Genomic DNA, 20439 nt, shown 5'->3' on the forward strand with positions numbered 1-20439 from the left:
AGAGTAATTAACCGAAAATAGTCGAAGAAAGCTTGTGGAGGTCTTTATTTTGCGGTGGATTGAAATTGGCTGATGAATCAATATAATGAATAATCAATATTTAAACATTATTACTGTGTCCTAGTATAGTAAAAGTACCTACCTATATTAGTACAAAATAATTCTTTTCTATTTTGTTTGTTTTATATTCAATAATATAATATTTTGATAATAAAACACTAGTACTAGTGACTAGTGAGTAGCTTTTTAACTAAAACTGCATTTACCCACTGCAAATTCCAATATTTTCCGAAGATAAACCAATATATTTTTCAAAACTAATGTGATACGTCAATATAAACCATGCCGTATATTAGGATCTCCGTTAAAGACTGTTATTGCAAGTATAACAACCTTCTTACTCGTAAAATAAAACGCAGTACACTTGTTTTATTGATATATGACTATACTCCTCGGATATTTATGTGAACACAAATTTGGTCGATGCGATATGTAGATATAGAGCACCATTGTCGAAAACCTAACTTTGTCAATTTTTATGCTAGAGACCTGAAATTTTTACAGGACATGCACAAAAAATATGATATTATAAAAAGCTAATAAAACTTAAAACGCTATTTTCAGACTTATCATGGTTTTTCTAGGGCACGTCGATGTATAGGTATACAAGATGTATATTTTGTAATAGGCGAAGTTGTGGTTCTGATTTATCTTCGTTTTCATTCACTTTTTATTGATAAACTTTGGTCAGGGTTGTGAATAAAACTAATATAATAATATACCTAGAATAAATTTTATTATTATTAAAACTGTGAAGGATGGGTCGATAGGGGAACGGGGGCTCGAACTTCGTATGTCTGTCGAACTCTATTTTCTGATAATAATAATGAATTAGGTAGGTACCTACCATTAATTACCAGCTTTAGACTAGGTAGGTAGGTAGGTACTTATTTTTTAATTATTTTATATGGTGAATCATTCAATTGATTTGAACAAGAGCTGCTTTGATTTTTTTAATCCATATTAATGATTGTACCTACTAAACTCTTTAAAATCATCTAATTATAAGTAACTGATGTATACTTTGTTTCACAAAATATTATTTTCTCGATTATGGCAACACCAATGAGGACGCTTCATTTTTCATTTTCCTTTCCGGCACTGAGCCTGGCCATAAATTAATATACGCAGACCAAAGCCCAAATATTGAAGCATGGATACTATTATCAAGCGCGATCCTGATGAGGAAGTGCAGTCTTGGTTTGAAGTACCAATAATTACGAACCCAAACGTCCCGGACGCCTCCACCATAAAGCAAGAGACTGCTGATGATTCAGGTTACAAGTTTGAGGTTAGTTTTTTTTAAGAATCTGTCAAATACTACCTACTGCAAAACACCAGTATGGAGTAGGTATATTAACATGTTTCCATATTTTACAAACTATTTAGAAAGGTTTTCAAACTTTGTTTAATCAATTACCCTCCAACATTAAATTCGAGAGCAATTATTATTTTATTTTAGTAATAATTGTTCACGCTAGACTAAGGCAATCCTCTCACGCAGAAACTAAAATCCGACAAACTAGTTGCTGATGGAATTCATAAACTGCCCAGTGACATGCTTCGCACACAATGCCAAACTGTCAAACCCATTCATTGTCTTTCCTACTTCATCCTAAGATTTTTCCGTAATATCTTCACGGGAATATTGTGGCAGCCTGCAATCATACAGGCAGGAGTATTTCTCAACATCTGCCACATATTTTAAATTAAAAATCGGTTTGCCCATCTCTAAATTCTTTCCCCCAAATCTCATCTTTACATTTTGACTTGTTATTGCTTGTGTATTTCAGTTCAGTGGTACCAATTTTGGTAAGAAAATATGATTTTTCATAGAATCTATTGATGTTGGTACCACTGATTTATGGGTAACTGCACCGCCATCTTTTGAATGTCGGCAATGGTGACTGTCTACTGGGAGACTACATGTCGCGTCTCCTCGGTTTCAGTTGCGGAGATTTTGAAACTGAGAGATTCCAGTCTTGCCGCCATTGAAGTACATTAGCTGAATACTGGAGTTTCAGTCTCGTCTTTTTTGAGTATCCACGTGAGAGGAAGGCCTTTATATGTTGCTCTACATTATCCCGAATAAACCCGAAGAGGAACGAGCACGAGAGTATGGTAGATCAGCTCAGTTTTCTTCTTCTCGCAGGAGCGCGGTCCTGTGTCAGTTTTTTGTGCCTATCGGCAGAAGCGTAGGGCAGATAAAACCGTAATGGTATATACTTACTATATGACAGAGATATAAATTTCACCGTTATTACAATGCCAATAGAGTTCACGTTGTTATTATGTATTGTGTAGGTACTGTTATAGAACGTCGGGATCAACTTTATATAAACACCTTTATATTTAAACTGGTTTTATTAGAATGTAATATCTATATAAAAAAAAATGAGTGTTTGTTTATTTGTCTGTCTGTCTGTCCCGTATGCGTTCCTATACCATTCGTCCGATTGCGATGAAACTTTGGTGAGTTATTGTGCGCACACCAGCGAAGGTTTCTGAATTAGTAAGAACATGCTTCTTTTTCTTCTTCTATTCGTATGCGTTCCTATACCATTCATCCGATAGCGATGAAACTTTTGTCAGTTGTTGTGCGCACACCCGCGAAAGTTTCTGAATAAGTATAACCATCTTCCTCTTCTTCTATTCTATCTTCTTCTATTCGTATGCGTTCCTATACCGAATTCGGAAAATCTATGCTTCTCACATGGACAGCCGTATGTGGCCTGCTCGTCGGCAAAGGACTGACCAATTCATTGGTGTTGGTATGACTTGCAGCCCAAGCATGCAACTTGTCTAATGCAACAATAGATTTTTTTTCAAATTAAAAAGTCGCATTCCACCAATATGCGGAGCTCCATTTGGCAACGTGTGTTTTGTGAATAACAATGACGTATTCGACACGTTGCAGGCGGACAAGTTTTTACGTGAGAGCCGGTTTAACGCGGCAAAGACTATGCTTTGCTCTGCTTCTTGGTCGTACACTCATGGCTGAAGATCGACATTTTTGTGTTTAAGATCTTTTCAGCTTTGGATAACGCTTATGAGTATTACAAAGGCCAATAGCTAAACTTTGTCGTAATTAAGCATGGCAGTCGTAGGATAGTGGTAATGCACAGTGCGCGACACCCAAGATGCAGTTTTGATTCTTAACCAACGCTAAAGCCGCGCGGCCACCGTGGGTATCATGTCTAAATAATTGATGATAATTCAATTGGAACAAATAAATCGATGTGTGATTAACACAAAAACATATCTACAAACAATGAGTTTTTAGTTGAGTATTCAGAATTGTTCACTATAATCGGTTCTATCTGTAACACAAAAGCGTATCTCCGTATTATGAGTAAGGACATAATCTAAAACGTATCTCAACAAACATATCAGCTGATACATTTTTGTGTTTATGGATTTTTTCTGTTTGGAGAGCGCTTATGAACAGGTATTAAAAAGGCCAATAGTTAAAATTTGTCGTAATTAAGCATGGCAGTCATAGGATAGTGGTAATGCACAGTGCGCGATACCCAAGACACGCAGGTTCGATTCTTACTTTTTTTCGAAAAAGATTTTCTCTATTGGCTATATTTTCTCATGAGTGTTTTCAAAATGATGTGTTTTTAACATGGTAAGGTAAATACATATCGCACCCTGAGATCTATAGGGTCGTAACTGCAAAATAACACAAAAAGACTTATGAATGCGGTTCGATAGAAAAATTTTTTTTTTTAAAGCTCTATGGCATTTACAGCTACTTGGAAGCAGTGGCCTCCTACACCATTGTGTCCATGTGGTTATTTTATATAAAAAAAAAATTCTGAGCTATATGGCATTATCTTACATGAGGTCCTTTTGCCTAAAAATATTTAATCTTTGGTGCAATATTTATTGTACTATATAGCCGTATTTGCAGATGATTTGCATTGATCGAGTAAGTACATTCGCACATATATTTTTAAAGTTATACATCTTTTGTCGCGTTTAGGAAATCAGATCAGAGTGTATTTTTGGCGTGTGATATGTACCACATAATTTATTTGTTCACACGAAAAAAAACACACTCGATTGGATTCGAACCACCGATTGTTCGGTTATTAGCCGAACGTACTACCTTCACGCCACAGTGCGATACTGCAATCATGATCGATTATACAGTATATTATTATGGTTTAGAAATGTTCCGTTGCCTAGGCAGCGAATCTATTATTTTTGGCCATTAGCAATTCCTTACCTAAACAAACTAATAAACGTCACAGTGACAGTTGGTACTTTGAAAATAAAACAACGAAAAATAATTATATAATTTAGTAATGCAAGTTAACATTTATAGAAATAAACCAACGGCGCTTCAATAAGCGGCCCGTTTTCTTACGTGTGTAATTTAACAAGATAATTAAGAGCTAGTCGAAGAATCTAGGTTATCACACATTTTGTTTTTGTTTTATTACGCCAAAGAAGTATAACTTCTAACGTGCGTACATAAGTACACACACCGATTTTTTTTAATTGTCAGACATTTAAGTAAATTATATTTCGAATCCTATTGATGATTAAGTTATTTTTATTGTTCTCTTTTATTTCTCTATGTTTTATATATATTTTTTTAATTTCTATAATAAAAGAATTTTTATATAAAACACTAATTTTAATAAAATTTTATATGTTAAGGGTGCATATTGTTTTTTTCTATTAAAACTATGAAGCCGCATCTGAGAGTTTGTTTGACAATTCTCAAACTATATGGCCGCGACTGCAAAAATCCAGAATATAATTTAAAAAAATATATTTATATATTTAAAAACTACAGAAGGATAAAGTACACAAAGTTATTCTAACATGGTGCAATTTTCTGCAGTCCACCGCAATTAATTAAATTTTAGTTAATTATTTTACATTCAAACTCAAATTATTCAAGATCATGATATTTGCAGTTACGACCCTATAGATATCAATGTGCGATATGTTTACAAAAAGGCAGATTAAAGTACGCAATGTGCTGCAGTTAGCTGGAATGTCTTTCGGTGAGTATAAATTCATTTGCCAAATGCAGTCGTACATTGGTGGTCACTGAAAGCAGAGGATACAGCTGTGGCAGGTCTTATCCAGAAATGGATTGACTCTGGCTGATCATATTGGTGATACTGTTACCTAATATTATTAATCATGTTGTTATTTTCAGGAGTGTGAAGACAGCCTGATCAATATAAGGTCGGAGAATGATAATGAGGATGTCATCATCAAACAAGAATTTGTTGACGATGCAATTCGCCAAATCAATAATGAGAATCCTCAACCCGGCCCCTCCGATCGACAATACAGCCCAGTAGACCAGGTTCTTTCATTTACAGGTTCTCTAATAACAAAACTATTAAACATTTTTTTTTATATTCGAAAGATCGATATCTACATTGCATTAAAATTAGTCACCGCAGTTGTTCTCAACGAAAAAAATTCTGGTCACCCGATTTAGATGTCACTTATTTGAGCACTGCTGGTCGTATATCGCGAATAATATTGGCTTCCATTAGGTTTATCAGCATGAACCAGTGAATTCACGAAGATTTACAGGAAATAATCCAGATATATCATATCGCACGACCTTGGAGGAGGCCAATAATTTTATTGTCATTTCCATTTTAGAAATCAACTAAAGCAATCGGTTTGCTAATGAAAACATATGACAATCGTGTCCTGTTTTCCGATTATATTTTCGTAGTAAAGTCCATTTGTAGCGGCGACAAGAGACCCACAGATGGCGCTGCCCATTGACTGGACGCCGCAAACGTTATATAGATGGATTAGAATTTAACCATATGTTAACTGCGTAATTTTTGTCTCAGTCTTACGGCCAGTCAGCTTAGCCTGATTAGGTCTGACCCTTTTGATTATACGTGCCCTCAATTTTGAAACTAAGCATTTGACATTATTAAGATTTATCTCTTATATTATCGCACTCACTTCATCAGGTGGCGGAGGAAGCCGCTCCGTAAAGTTATGATTGGGATCGATTTATAATGCTTGAGACCACTGTAGCGAGAGAATGCCTCATGTGATCGCAGCAAATTCTGGTGTCATTTTGTGTATAAACAACCAAGCTAAGTAATACAGAAACAAACAATTTAATTGGTGCAAACAAAAATGCCTGTACCAAATAAGAAACAAAAACTTGGTGGAGCAAGTAGTAGTAATTCTGACAGACAGTGAAAATGGAAAACCGTTCAGTCTATAAAATCTATAAAAGAAGCGTGGTTAAAATGCCCCCACGACCTTGTTGAAAAATTTGAAAATAAGCAAATATAATATATTTAAAGAATTAAAGATATGCATTCGTCTAGAAACATGGTGAAAGATAGAATCTCTCATTGTAATATTTAAACTTTTTTTAATAGAATTCTCAAAATCTACTTTTTCATTTTTTCGCTATAAAAAACTTTTCGGCACGTCAGACACTCGAAAGATTATATTTGGAAAATTTCGGCACGCATGCCTATGTAAAAAGGTTTGCTTACACCGTGTCTAGGTATAATATTTCTACCTAAATCTGTTACTTATAATGAACTGTTATTTAAAAATCTCATAATTTATTTAATAATACTTTTAAATTTCTTTTTTAGATTATCGGTAGAACAACTGTAGCAGCCAATGTTGCGAGTCTCATGACGTCCTGGGACGTGACTGAAGCACAAGCGTCTAGCGAAGACCTACACATTGAGGAACAAGATATTAAGAAAGAACTCAAGGAATATATAGAAAGGTTCAAAGATGTCGCCTGTCGCAATAGTAAACGTGATATTTTTCAATCGACTAATATTGTTAACACAGAATTATTAGTGGCTGTTATACAACTGGAAAAAAAATCTTTTCATAAACAAAATTTTGTATGCAGTATCTGTTTCGATTTGTTTTCATCGTTCGACCGAATGTTGCTTCACAAAGCGATACACAAAACCACAATTGCGAAATCGACCGATTCCGTTGCAAGGCTGGTTGAATGTGACGATGGACATTTTTCAAGATTTCGTCCTGGTCAGGTCGTGAAATCACTCAAATTGACTTCTTCTGATAAAAAGCCATTCAAGTGCGATAAATGCAATTATTCATGCAGACAGTCATCTATCATGAAAACACACAACATGAATCATTCTGGTGAAAAGCCATTTAAATGTGATAAATGCAATTATTCGTGTACGACGTCTGGTAGTATGAAAACACATAAAATGATTCATTCTGGTGAAAAGCCATTTAAATGTGATAAATGCAATTATTCATGCAGACAGTCATCTATCATGAAAACACACAAAATGACCCATTCTGGTGAAAAGCCATTTAAATGTGATAAGTGCAATTATTCATGCACGACGTCTGGTGGCATAAAAAATCATAAAATAACTCATTCTGGTGAAAAGCCATTTATCTGTGATATATGCAATTATTCATGCAAACGATTAGTTAACATGAAAAGTCACAAAATGACTCATTCTGGTGAAAAGCCATTTAAATGTGAAAATTGCAATTTTTCATGCACAACGTCTGGTAGTATGAAAACACACAAAATGACTCATTCTGGTGAAAAGCCATTTAAATGTGTCAAGTGCCAATACTCATGCAGACGTTCAAGTGACATGAAAACACACAAAATGACTCATTCTGGTGAAAAGCCATTTAACTGTGATAAATGTAATTACTCATGCACGACGTCAGGTAGCATGAAAATACATAAAATGAGTCATTCTGGTAAAAAGCCATTTAAGTGTGATAAATGCAATTACTCATGCAGACAGTCTGGTGGTATGAAAGCACACGAGATGACTCATTCTGGTGAAAAACCATTTAAATGTGACACATGCACTTACTCATGCACGACGTCTAGTAACATGAAAAGACACAAACTGACTCCATCTAGTGAACAGTGAGAATGTGATAAATATAATTACTCGTGCATAACGTCCAGTAGCATGAAAATAGCCAAAAAGACTCATTATGGTGATAACCTTTTTAAATGTGATTTATCTAATATTTACTCATGCATTTGATCTGGTAGCATGATATGGCATAAAAAGACTCATTCTGATGAGAAGCCATTAAAATCTTATATTTATGTAATTACTCATGCAAAAGGTCCAGTGTCATAATATCGCAAAAATTGACTCATTCTGTTGAAAGGTCATTTTAATGAGATAAGTGTAGTAATTATTTTGATAAGATGAAATTACATGAAAGGACACATTCCAGTGAAAAGCCAATTCGTGTAAATTATTATACGCATGCAAATTGCCTGTAAAAACACTAATAAAAGACACTGGCTTTGCTTTTCAGTGAACTGTATACTGTGAAGGAATGATTTGAATGTAGGGAGAGGAGAATATATCTAGGATGCCAGTTACTGACCTTTTATAGGCTGGCTCCATGGTTTGGTTGTCAAGCCTGGTCGTATTATCAGTCTCGTTCGGTATTGTTCATTGGGTTATCCGATGCGTGCACTCGATATTCTAGCTTAGGTAAGTGTTTATATGCGCACGGTTGATGAATGACTGACCGTTACTTGTTGCGCCAGGTCAAATTGTCAGGTGGGTAGGAATTTATCTGTTGTATTAGGGCCACCCTAATTGGCGTATTCAGACAAGGCCAATTGTGTATGATATAATTACTCATGCATAACTTCTGGTAGCATATTTTACAACGACATATTTATTTATAAAAAATCCCGCATTTTTGGGACATTATTTCAATATAATATAATATTATACCAATAAAGGTGTTGGCTACCCGTTCACTAATTAGCTAGGATAAAGTATCTGTAGTAAAGACTTTGAAATAATGGTCAGTCGAGAAGGGACCGAACGTGCGTACGTCATTTTTATCATCAACCGATAACGTAAACAATTTATATTTTTGTAGCCCATTCTATAGCGACATAATATTATTATGTTACTATAATATGTAATATTATTTTAAACCATACAATAATAACTATTGCCTCTGTGCTAAATACAATTTTGAATACTTCAAACCCACTTGCTCTAAGAAATCTCGTTTGTTGTATTTTGGATTTGTGTAAGTGGACGTTAGGTCTTAGCGACATAAATTGAAGTGTATCGAACTCGACTACAGTAAGCTTGTTGTTTTTTTTTAACCATATCCGATCCTAATAGGAACACATGGGCCTCCAACAGATTTTGTTTTTACGAGAAACGGATGTCAGCCACTTTCTCAACCTGTTAACCTACACAAATTGAAAAACAATATGTGTACATGCCAGACCCAGGATTAAAACCTGGACCCACGACGCTATAAGCCGACGCTTAAGCCGCGCGGTCATCGTGGGACTGTTAGTTAGTTCATATTATTATTCATATAAAATATAAATATTATTCTATCTATAAAATATCTTATTTTATGTATGATTAAAAGGCATAATTTCAGATATGTATTTGACAGATGAGTATTTTTTTCAAAGTATATTCTGTTATGGTTTGGTTTCGCATAGTTTAAGGCGATAGACATTTTTTTTTAATTCACAATTTAAACTTGATCAATAAAATAATATTTAGGTATCTGAAAACATTGAAAAGAAAAATATTTTTTATTTTTAGTCAAAAGTAAACTTACAATTGTAAAAAAATGTTATAAAATGTAAAATTTGTCAAAGGACCCCATCTTATTATTAAGTAGGTAATATTTAGGTATTATTAAAATTTATTTTATTAAGTTTTCTATTTTGTACTTAAGAGATTTTCACTAATTCATAATTTTATTATTTTTTATAATTATTTTACAAACCATGGATTTTTCTAAAAAAATAAATGTGTGCACGCTTCGTATTTTTACGCTAGGTGCCTTTGCACATCTATTCTGTACACAAGATTGCTATCGAGGATAGTTTTTCATTTTTATATTGAAGTATTAGCACGCATCGTAACAGTTACAATAAGTTAGCCTTCTAAACAGTCAAAACTGTCTATCGCGCTATAAAATTTAACACAGATAGGTGCTGTTAAAACATAACACTTATTGTAACAATAACAACCAACTTCTTGTAATTGTTACAATAAGTACTAATACTTCGATACAAAAAAATGAAAACTACCTTCGATATTTGCCGATAGCGGCGGATATCAGTCGTGTGTATAGAATAGATGCGCTGGTAGGTGAAGACATACTTAATTGAATCGTAATACGTGTGACGTAACTAAATACAAAAAAAAGTACAACTGTCATCGTATTTCTGTTTATGCCTGTAAATTGGTGTTATTTCTAGGCATGCTCCTCTTAGTTTCTAAGAGTTTGCCTTGTTATGGTAATAATAGTTATGTCCAAAGAGATTGGAATTGGTTCTGTCTAAATAAAATGTCAAGCGACGGAAGTTTTTGTTTTGAATGAATGAGTTGAATGAGAATGATTTTTAGTCCTTTGACAAGTGAAAGGTACCAGTATGACGATAGCTTGGTTAAAAACTGTATTTAGTGAAATATGTTGGTATTTTATATATAAATAAAGAAAATCGAAAACTTATTTGGTTTTAATCGTTTTTATTCACACTATCCCATTCATAAAAAGTAGCACCCGTTCGCACAAGGAAACTAGGTAGGTACATTAATATGAGATTCATCATTATAACCCATAATATAGTTATTGCTGGTCATCGTCTGTTATTTGGACATGGGAGTGAACAATTAAATACCTACATCGGAATGGTCTAAAGCGGCGATTTTTGTTTAACTCTTTTACATATTGTCACATTATATTAATCCGAGATATATGATTTCTTTACAAATGCAATCTCTCGAAGCCTAAATTTTTTCGCTGTCGATCTCGCTATGAACGATGAGCCTGCCTTTTTTGCGTGCGGACAAACAGCGTTGCCGGATATTTTTTCTCGTAATCGACCTTAACTAGTCAGAGTCAGCTCGGAAATGGTTCCGGCCTCTCTAGACCACCAGAGGAGACAGCCCCAAATGTGGACAAGTCGAAGGTGAGACATTATGACGTCATCTTTCAAATAAGAAAAATCGGAAACTCCCCTTTTTAGTAAATTATTGACGGTCATAACTTTAGTATGTTTCCATTATTTTCATTGTCCAAATTAATACGGAAGGCTTTCCATGCATTAAACAGTTATCGGCGGCTACCTACAATTTGTAATACGGCGAAAATTTAGGTTGGTAGACATGTCGGTCAAGTTCGGATATGTTCGTGCTGCCTGTGAAGAGCGATCCTAAGCTGATGAAGCCGAATCAGCGCCGTCTAGTCGGTAGCTCGGTAAAGAGTCAGAATAGGTGTTTGACACCAGCTCTTGACTGTAGTATTTTTATTGTTTATGATAATTAGGTACTAATGATCTATTAGGTTTTGACGGCTTATTATTCATGATAAATTGATAATATACCTAGGGGGGTTATTACAAACACTTTAACTATTCATAATTTTTTTATTGTGACCCTTGATTTGATAGGTTGGTAATAGAATTTTTACATAAGTACCTACTCTATTGTATTGATTTGTTATTCAATAGCATTCGTTGTCAGTATTTATTTGCCTTTTGGTGAAGATGCCGAAACGCAAAACCCGGGTCGCAAATAACGACTCAATTATGGGAATAGTACAAAACTTAAATCCATTAGAGTTTAAAAGTACATCTATTTTGTTAATCTTTCATTATTATTATATTACTTTACTTAATTATCGAGTCTTTCGGTAAATTGCAAGACAGATAAACACTTGACATCTGTAAGTCTCATGACAATATTGTTTTGCACTACTGTACTACATCTCCCATGATGCCAATGAACCCACCCATGTTATTGTATTATTATGGGGTCAAATTTTTTTAAGAACTAGGTAGTTCCTACTGCACAATGATTTGGTTAGTAAGTATATTTAAAAAGTAATATTTTTCTTGTTTCATTATCTCATTATTTTCTTGCGATGCCCGAAGTCACATAGATCGCGAGCTCCGATAGGGTTGACCGTCTTAAGACAAGTCTGAATATTGAAAGGCCTAATACAAACGAGGTTCAAGTAACAGGAGGCAAGCACGTCATGGACATGTATTTTGTCGTGGGTTGATTGACCTGGGGTTCCATTTGTTTGCTAGCTGCTACCTAAAGGTCGATTAATGACTCTTTTAATGATAATAAAGAGACCCAGAGCAAGGCTTAGCGTTCTCCAGATTAGAATCGTTTCCTCGTGTCAAGCCTCTCAGTCACCATTAGCGTAAGGTGCAAGACGTCTAGTCAATGAGCTCCCCAAATACGTAGATATTTTCGATGACGTGATAGGGTGAATCATATAGCTATTGGCCGGTTAAGGATTTTTTTGACTTTGGCTGGTTATAACTTTATTGATATTTAACATTTTTGAAGTTTCAGAATGGAATTGTACTGATCAATGCTTTGCGTTTTCATTTTGCTTAATACATACTTCATTACTTTGACCATTTTTTGATTATTATGGTTTATCTAGATGGAGAGCAAAAATACAGTAATTGGCCACTTTTTTATAGCTATTGGCCCCCCCTTTCTATAGTTATTGGTCACTTCAAATCTGATCAAAATGTGTGCTTAAAAGTGCTAACACAACCTTTGATTATTAACAATTTAGAGTAAATAAAGAAAATATGAGAATTTTATAGAACAAATATATTAAATTGAAAAAAACATAGACGAAATATAAAAAAATACAAAGAAATTATATGGTCAGTAATTAATAACAGAATCTAGTTTTTAGTAATCTCTATTACGAAACAAGTTAAGCATCTCTTCTGTATCCATCAAGTCAGAATCTTCTGATAGATTTGCTCTGGTCGATATGTCCAAATCATGGCAGATACATCACTTGGTACCACATAACACAAGTGTCTAATTCTGGGGCATGTTCTTTATGATGTCTTAAAATATTGCCACGTCAATTGATAGAAAACGTTTGAAATTTTGGAGCTTTTTTCACCGCCTATCTGGTGTGTACCATTCTCAAATTATTGTATTCTCTCTTCAAAAACAACCTCTTTGAAAAAATCAAAGGGTATAGTTTTGACTTCATTTATATATCAATGTTAGAATTTTGGTTAGGTAAAATTCGTTTTTCTAATCATTTTGTATAATCAACAGCGTTTGCATTGAAGGGAAAGAGGGCACATGCCTGAAACCATTAATTAGATATTCCGGCTTAATTGTATTAACAACTTGTTCGAAACAAAATTGTTTTTGGAGACCACTCATGGACAGCCTTCTTCCATATTTTCTTCACCGGTCCAAAAACTGATACATCTGCTAGTTGAAGTATTCTCGTTGCATTACGATATAATGCAATTACGTCGATTTGCAATGTGTTACATAATAATATTACACTTAGTTCGTACGTCATATGCGTTTTGTGTACATCGACGAATAAAATTACCTACTGGAATCTGGAACTGGCAATCGAGTGTCGCCATATTTTGCTGATAATGTAAATAATACAAAAAATGCGTTCTTTTGTCTTTCCTTTACCAATTGCATACACGTGAACTTGCTTCACTCGTTCTTTCGACTATTTGCATAACATTTTAAAACAAGATTACAACCAACCTATCCCTGGCTTATTATTGTTAAAAGGGTTCGGTCGTGGATTTTTCATTAAAAAAGTTGCACGCTATTCACAATATCGTCTTCTTTCTGGGAAATCCTTTGTTTCCCTCGTCGCATATATTATTATCCATTCTGCAAGATCACAATCTTCTTCTTCTTTGGTTAATTATGGATGGGGTCCATATTCAGGTCGACTTGTAGGATTTTTCATTTTGAATCGCAAAGTAGCTCGAGGAATGAAATATTTTTTCGCGGTAGCTCTCACAGATATAATATTATCTTTAATTTCTTCATGAGCTTTATCTAACTGCTGGCTACTATATAGGGTTTTTTTGACATCATGTACAATCTGCAAAACAATACAGTAGTTGGCATATGATGAACATAGTAATTGACCACCCGGCTAATAACTGTTCATTGGTGTCACAATTGTACGAAAAAAATATGGACTGGCTAATTTTCATAGCTCTATCAGAATATGTAAAAAAAATCGTATTTATTTTTATTTTTCTAAAACACAGTTATTGGCATAATTGGCCAACTAGGTACTGTAAAACACGCTTTTTCAGATACAGTTATTAGCCACCCTTGAAAAGTGACGTTAATTGCTGCAAATGTCAAAAACAATTAGATCCATGGTTTCCATGCAATGCAGGTCAATAGAATATCTTGTAAAAAACACACATATATGCTGGGATATAGAGTTTTTTAAGTATTTCAAAAGCAGCTTACCTTAAGGATTTCTTAAGAAATGACTCACAAATTCACAGACTTTTAAGTTTGACAGCCAAGAAGACACCAGCACCTTCTGGTGGTAACTTCTGAAATATGGCATACTAAGAGGATGGGGGAGCTATACATGGAGACAAATGTGAGAAAAGGATGGCTAACACTTTATTTTATCAACTAGAAGTTGAAATGGCCAATTACTATACCAGTCACCTATAGGTACCTAAGTAAAATAAAAATAGCCGTTTTAGACCATTATGAGGTATTTATTTGTTCACTCCCAAGTCCAAATAACAAACGATGACCAGCAACCAGCATACCAAGCGAAGAAAGAGAATGCATCTTCTTCGCTCTGACGGGAGATGGCAATAACTATATGGGTTACAATGATGAATCTCATATTAATGTAGTTTCCTTGTGCGAACAGGTCGTACTTATTATGAAAGGGATAGTATGAATAAAAACGATTAAAACCAAATAAGTTTCCGATTTTCTTTATTTAGTTATATAAAAATATAATACATATTGTCACTAAATACAGTTTTATACCAAGCTATCGTCAGCAAGTACCTTCTACTTGTCAATCGTATAAAAATGTTGGGTTTATTCATTCAAAACAAAACTTCCGTCGGCTAACATTTTATTTAGTTAGAACCAATTCCAATTTCTTTGGACAAAACTATTATTACCATAACAAGTCAAAAGTTTAATAATTTTCGATTTATGAGGAGCATGCACAGAACATTAAATAACACCAATAATTTACAGGCATAAAAGAAAATACGATGACAGTTTTACATTTTTTTTTTGTTAAGGAGATGCTTTACCTACCGGCGCATCTATTCTATACACAAGACTGCTATCAGCAACCATCGAGGATAGTTTTCCATTGTGTGTATCGAAGTATTAGCACTTATTGTAACAATTACAAAAAGTTGGTTGTAATTGTGAAAAATTGTAAAAATTGTAAAAAAACTACCCTCGATAGAAATCTTGTGTACAGAATAGAGGTGCAACGAAGCTTGCACACATTTATATTTTTATAAAAATGGATGTCTTTTAAAATAAATTAAAATAAAAAACTAGTGAAAAATTCTTAAATACATCATAGAACACTTATTAAACTAAATTTTAATAATACCTAAATAATATGACCACAAAAAATATGTACCTAAGTAATAATAAGATGGGGTCCTTTGACAAATTCACGTGTTATAACATTTTTTTAAATTGTAAGTTTATCTTTGACTTGAAATAAAAAATATATATTTTTAATGTTTTCAGATAGTACTTACATGTTTATTATTTATTGTAGATAAAATTGTGAATTATCAAAAAAATATCTATCGCCTTAAACCCCGTCGAAACCAAACCATAACAGAATATACTTTGTCAAAAAATACTCTTCAATCAAAAATTATGCCATTCAATCTAATTTAATTTAATTAATAATAATGATATTTTATAAATAGAATAATATTTTTATCGATTATAGCTTGGTTTTGGCAGGGCATTAAAATTTAAAAAAAATTAGCAAACAACATATTGTGTGTTTAATCCAAACTCAAACTTAAATCAAACTCAAAAAAGTGTGCACCATATTGTCGGATCAAATGGATCAAAGGACAAAGCTATGAACTAGCTAACCTAACGATGACCGCACGTCTTAAGCGTCGGCTTATGGCGTCGTGGGTTTCGCGTTCAAATTTTGTGTCTGGCGTGTACACATATTGTTTTTCAATTTGTGTAGGGTCAGAGTATAATATACTTTATAGGTTGAGCAAGTGGCTGACATACGTTTCTCGTAAAAACAAAATCTGTTGAAGGCCCATGTGTTCCTATTAGGATCGGATGTGATTTAAAAAAAAACAATTATCTTACGGTAGTCGAGTTCGATAAACTTTAATTTATGTCACTAAGACCTAACGTCCACTTACACAAAACCAAAATACAACAAACAACAAACAAGATTTCTTAGAGCAAGTGGGTTTGAAGTATTTAAAAACTGTATTTAGCACAGAGGTATTAATAATTACCGGATGACCACATGAACAATAGTGAACGAGACTGATAATACGACAAGGATCGACAACCAAACCATGGAGCCAGCCTCAATAGCATAAAAGGTCAGTGCCTGGCATCCTAGACATACCCTCTCCTCCCAGTACCCGAATCATTCGTTCACAGTTTACAGCTCACTTAAAAGCACAGCCGGTGTCTTTTTATCTTAGTGTATTTTACAGACAATTTGCATGCGTATAAGAATTTACATGAAATGGCTTGTCAATGGGTCCTTTCATGTATTTTAATGCTACTGAACGTTATACACGAGTTATTACATTTATCACATTATAACTGTTTACCAGTATGAATCATTTTGTGTGTTTTCATGCTGCCAGACGTCGTGCATGAGTAATTGCTTTTATCACAGTTAAATGGCTTTTCACCCAAATGAGTCATTTTGGTGTTTTCATGCCACTAGACTGTCTGCATGAGTAATTTCATTTATCACACATAAATGGCTTTTCACCAGAATGACTCATTTTGTGTGTTTTACAAACGCTTTATTTTTTCAGTAATAATGAAAAACAAATAAAATGGTGAAGAAAAATAATTATTACAATATTAAGTGACCAATAATATATCAGGATTACTAATTAAAATATTGCCACATACAGGTTTCACGCTTCAGTATTGCAATTAGTTGCAGTACGAATAATGTTCCAGAACCAATAAGTATTTATTATTAAGATATTTAAGATGAAAATCAATTTGCAATATTTTTTAAAACACATCGCAATTTATGGTTTTTGAGATTAACAATTTGAGAGAATTTTTTAGAGCACACATCGCATTGATGTGGTTTTTCACCAGTATGTGACATTATATGATCTTTAAGATGAGTAATTCGAGAGAATTGTTTAGAACATACATGACATTGATGTGGTTTTTCACCAGTATGTGTCATTTTATGTTTTTTTAACACACTATTTGAGACAAAAAATTTGAAACACACATCGCATTGATGTGGTTTTTTACCAGTATGAGTAATTATATGACCTTTAAGATTAGCAATTAGAGAGAATTGTTTAGAACATACATGACATTCATGTGGTTTTTCACCAGTATGTATCATTTTATGTATTTTGAGATCTCTAATTGAGACAAAATTTTTGAAACACACATCGCATTGATATGGTTTTTCACCAGTATGAGTCATTATATGACCTTTAAGACGAGAAATTTGAGAGAATTGTTTAGAACATACATGACATTGATGCGGTTTTTCACCAGTATGTTTCATTTTATGTATTTTGAGAGCATCAATGCGCTGGAAATTCTTTAAACAAATATCGCATTGATGTGGTTTCTCCCCGGTATGTTTCATTTTATGTATTTTGAGAGTACCAATTTGCTGGAAATTCTTTTGACATACATCGCATTGATGTGGTTTTTCACCAGTATGTGTCAATTTATGTATTTTGAGATTAGTAGTATAATGGAAATTCTTTAAACAAATATCGCATTTATATGGTTTTTCACCAGTATGTTTCATTTTATGTATTTTGAGAGCATCAATGCGCTGGAAATTCTTTAAACAAAAATCGCATTGATGTGGTTTCTCCCCGGTATGTTTCATTTTATGTATTTTGAGAGTACCAATTTGCTGGAAATTCTTTAAACATACATCGCATTGATGTGGTTTTTCACCAGTGTGCATAATTTTATGTCTTTTCAGTTTACTATTTGCGTTGAACTTTTTAAAACACACATCACATTGATATGGTTTTTCACCGGTGTGTGTCATTATATGTTGTTTAAGGTTACCAATTTGCAGAAAAATTTTAAAACACACATCGCACTGATGTGGTTTTTTACCAATATGTGTTTTATATAACTTAGGTTGCTGAGACGTGCATGAAATGTAGTGACTATTTAGATGATTTACAGATTCAAACACTCCATAACAATTATTGCAAATAAAGTTACGTGGAAAATATGCAACTCTTCTCAACACAATTCGAACCACCTTTGGCAAGTATAATTTCGAAACTTCCTGTTTCACGTTTAGTACATCTATAGTTATCTCTGAATGCTGTATCATATTTTCCATTTTATTGGTTGGATCTGTTATGTTGTTATTGGTCAGGTTATTGTCAAGCGTATCCTTTCTAGCTACGTCCAATGGATTATATGTGAAACATCGCTGGGAAGAGATCTACAAAAATAATAGGGTTGTATGTTTTATGTTGAGAATAACGGATCGTTTAGAGGATGTTAAATTATCAACATAGTTTTATATATATGATTAACTTTATTATTATCAACTTCATGAATAATAATATACAGAGTAATAGATTACATTTTGTTATGCGACCGTTACAATAGACCTTCGAGTACAGACTGTTGTCACGCCGGACACCCAAGTGAACATAGAATTCTAATTAGTATTAATTAGTATTTAGCATTTGCGGACAGCCAGTGCCATAGTTAAACGAATTAATAATATTCTTAAATTATTACTTATAATATTTAGTTATGTTATTATATTAGACGGCTATATATCAACATTTTAATTGAACAATATTACAATATTACATTACATTAATGATTGGGGAAAAAATGAACAAGGGCCTCAAGCAAACGTTGCAATGAATGCAATATTAAAATGACATTTGAAAGTGACAGCTGAGGCAGCCATTTTGAATGGCGCGTGACGTCAGATTGCTTACGTCACAAACAGTGCTATAGGCTATATGATGGAAAATCGGTTAAATAGCTTATAAAGAATTTGGGAATCTCATACATACGGCCCTATGACATTAATGATTGGTTTAGTCTGGCAAAGCAACACGAATAGAGTCACGTTGACAAATTTGCCAAATCTACCTATAAAATATGTTGTCGATTCGCGCAACCTATAATTATTGCATTTTCTCGCAAAATTGCTCTTTAGTGATTTAGCTCATTGTAGCTTAACGGGTTTGTTAGTATGGAAATATGCTGCATATGCATTGAGACTGATCCTTAAAAGTCCCTTGATTGCATTACCGGACAATATTTTTTCAAAATTAGGCTGAAGATTGCGTTATGGAACATCTGATCAATAATATTTTTGAAAATATAATGTGCAAGCATCCGGACGAAATGTGCCATACCACGACAGCACTCATCGATATCAAATTTTAGGGGATAAGTCAGGCGATATTTCTTGTGGGGGTTCGCGAATTCACTGGCTGATGGCGATAGTTAAGGGGGGACATGCTCTCCATAGGTCAAAATTGAGTTTTAATTGTATTTTCAAACCGTGATCCTGGACACTCCTTAAACGTTGTAGATAATCTATTTATATAATTTTGAAGCCTTATTATCCTTTATATTTATTTTAAACATTTGATGACTGCATAAAGTATTTTTGTTACATAAAATAGTATTCTTTTAAACTTCTTGCTCTAATGTTTTAGAATATAGTCATATTTCGGTACATGAATGTGCAAAGCCAACATTATTCGTTTTATACAACTGGCAGTGCACGAAAAAAGTGTTCTAAATTGGGTGACCAGCATATGCTTCGTTGAGAACAGATACAGTGGCAATATGCCCTAAATCATTTAAAAATGTTAATGCCATACACGTCTGTCTTTCGAATTAAAAAACTTTCAAAATTAACTAGTGTTATATTTTTGCAATTTAAAGTTCTATCGGGCTAGAAAAACAACCTTTATAAAAAATTGAACGAACCTATTCTAATAGCATATATTTCTACCCCACAACCAATAAATGAAACGAGTTCTCTCACGTATTTTAAAATGACTTCATTAAGAAGTAAGAGCCGTTCCACACGAGACACTAGTATCTGGACACTGGTGTCTCTCTCTGAACAGTCACTGCACAATTAATAAAAATTCAAATTTATTTATTTTACATATAAAGAACATAACAAATTTTAAATTTAAAACGTTCATGATTGACATAAATTAAGTGTTACAAATGAAAATACAGACAATGTGTGTTAATAATACAATAAGTAATAAAATAAGAAATAAAATAACAAAAATAAAAGTAAATGGAAGCACACAGA

The 20439-nt window shown here is 33.5% G+C and overlaps 1 protein-coding gene across 1 annotated transcript in view; it reads right to left on the reverse strand.

The window, feature by feature from the left end:
- LOC147077448 (uncharacterized) overlaps nt 1–18561 on the reverse strand; it is a 60398-nt gene extending 41837 nt beyond the window's left edge. Inside the window, exons 1-2 of the mRNA XM_085941093.1 lie at nt 17418–18561; nt 17163–17249 (exon numbers count right to left, since the gene is read on the reverse strand). Coding sequence (XP_085797219.1) covers nt 17163–17249; nt 17418–18471 — 1141 coding nt within the window. The 5' untranslated portion in view covers nt 18472–18561. The remainder of the gene's footprint in view (nt 1–17162; nt 17250–17417) is intronic.
- Between the last annotated feature and the right edge of the window lie 1878 nt (nt 18562–20439).

The sequence above is a fragment of the Rhyacophila brunnea genome, unplaced genomic scaffold (genome assembly GCF_057557595.1).
Source record: "Rhyacophila brunnea isolate RB1 unplaced genomic scaffold, BYU_Rbru_1.0 scaffold_13, whole genome shotgun sequence".
Classification (NCBI taxonomy): Eukaryota; Metazoa; Arthropoda; class Insecta; order Trichoptera; family Rhyacophilidae; genus Rhyacophila; species Rhyacophila brunnea.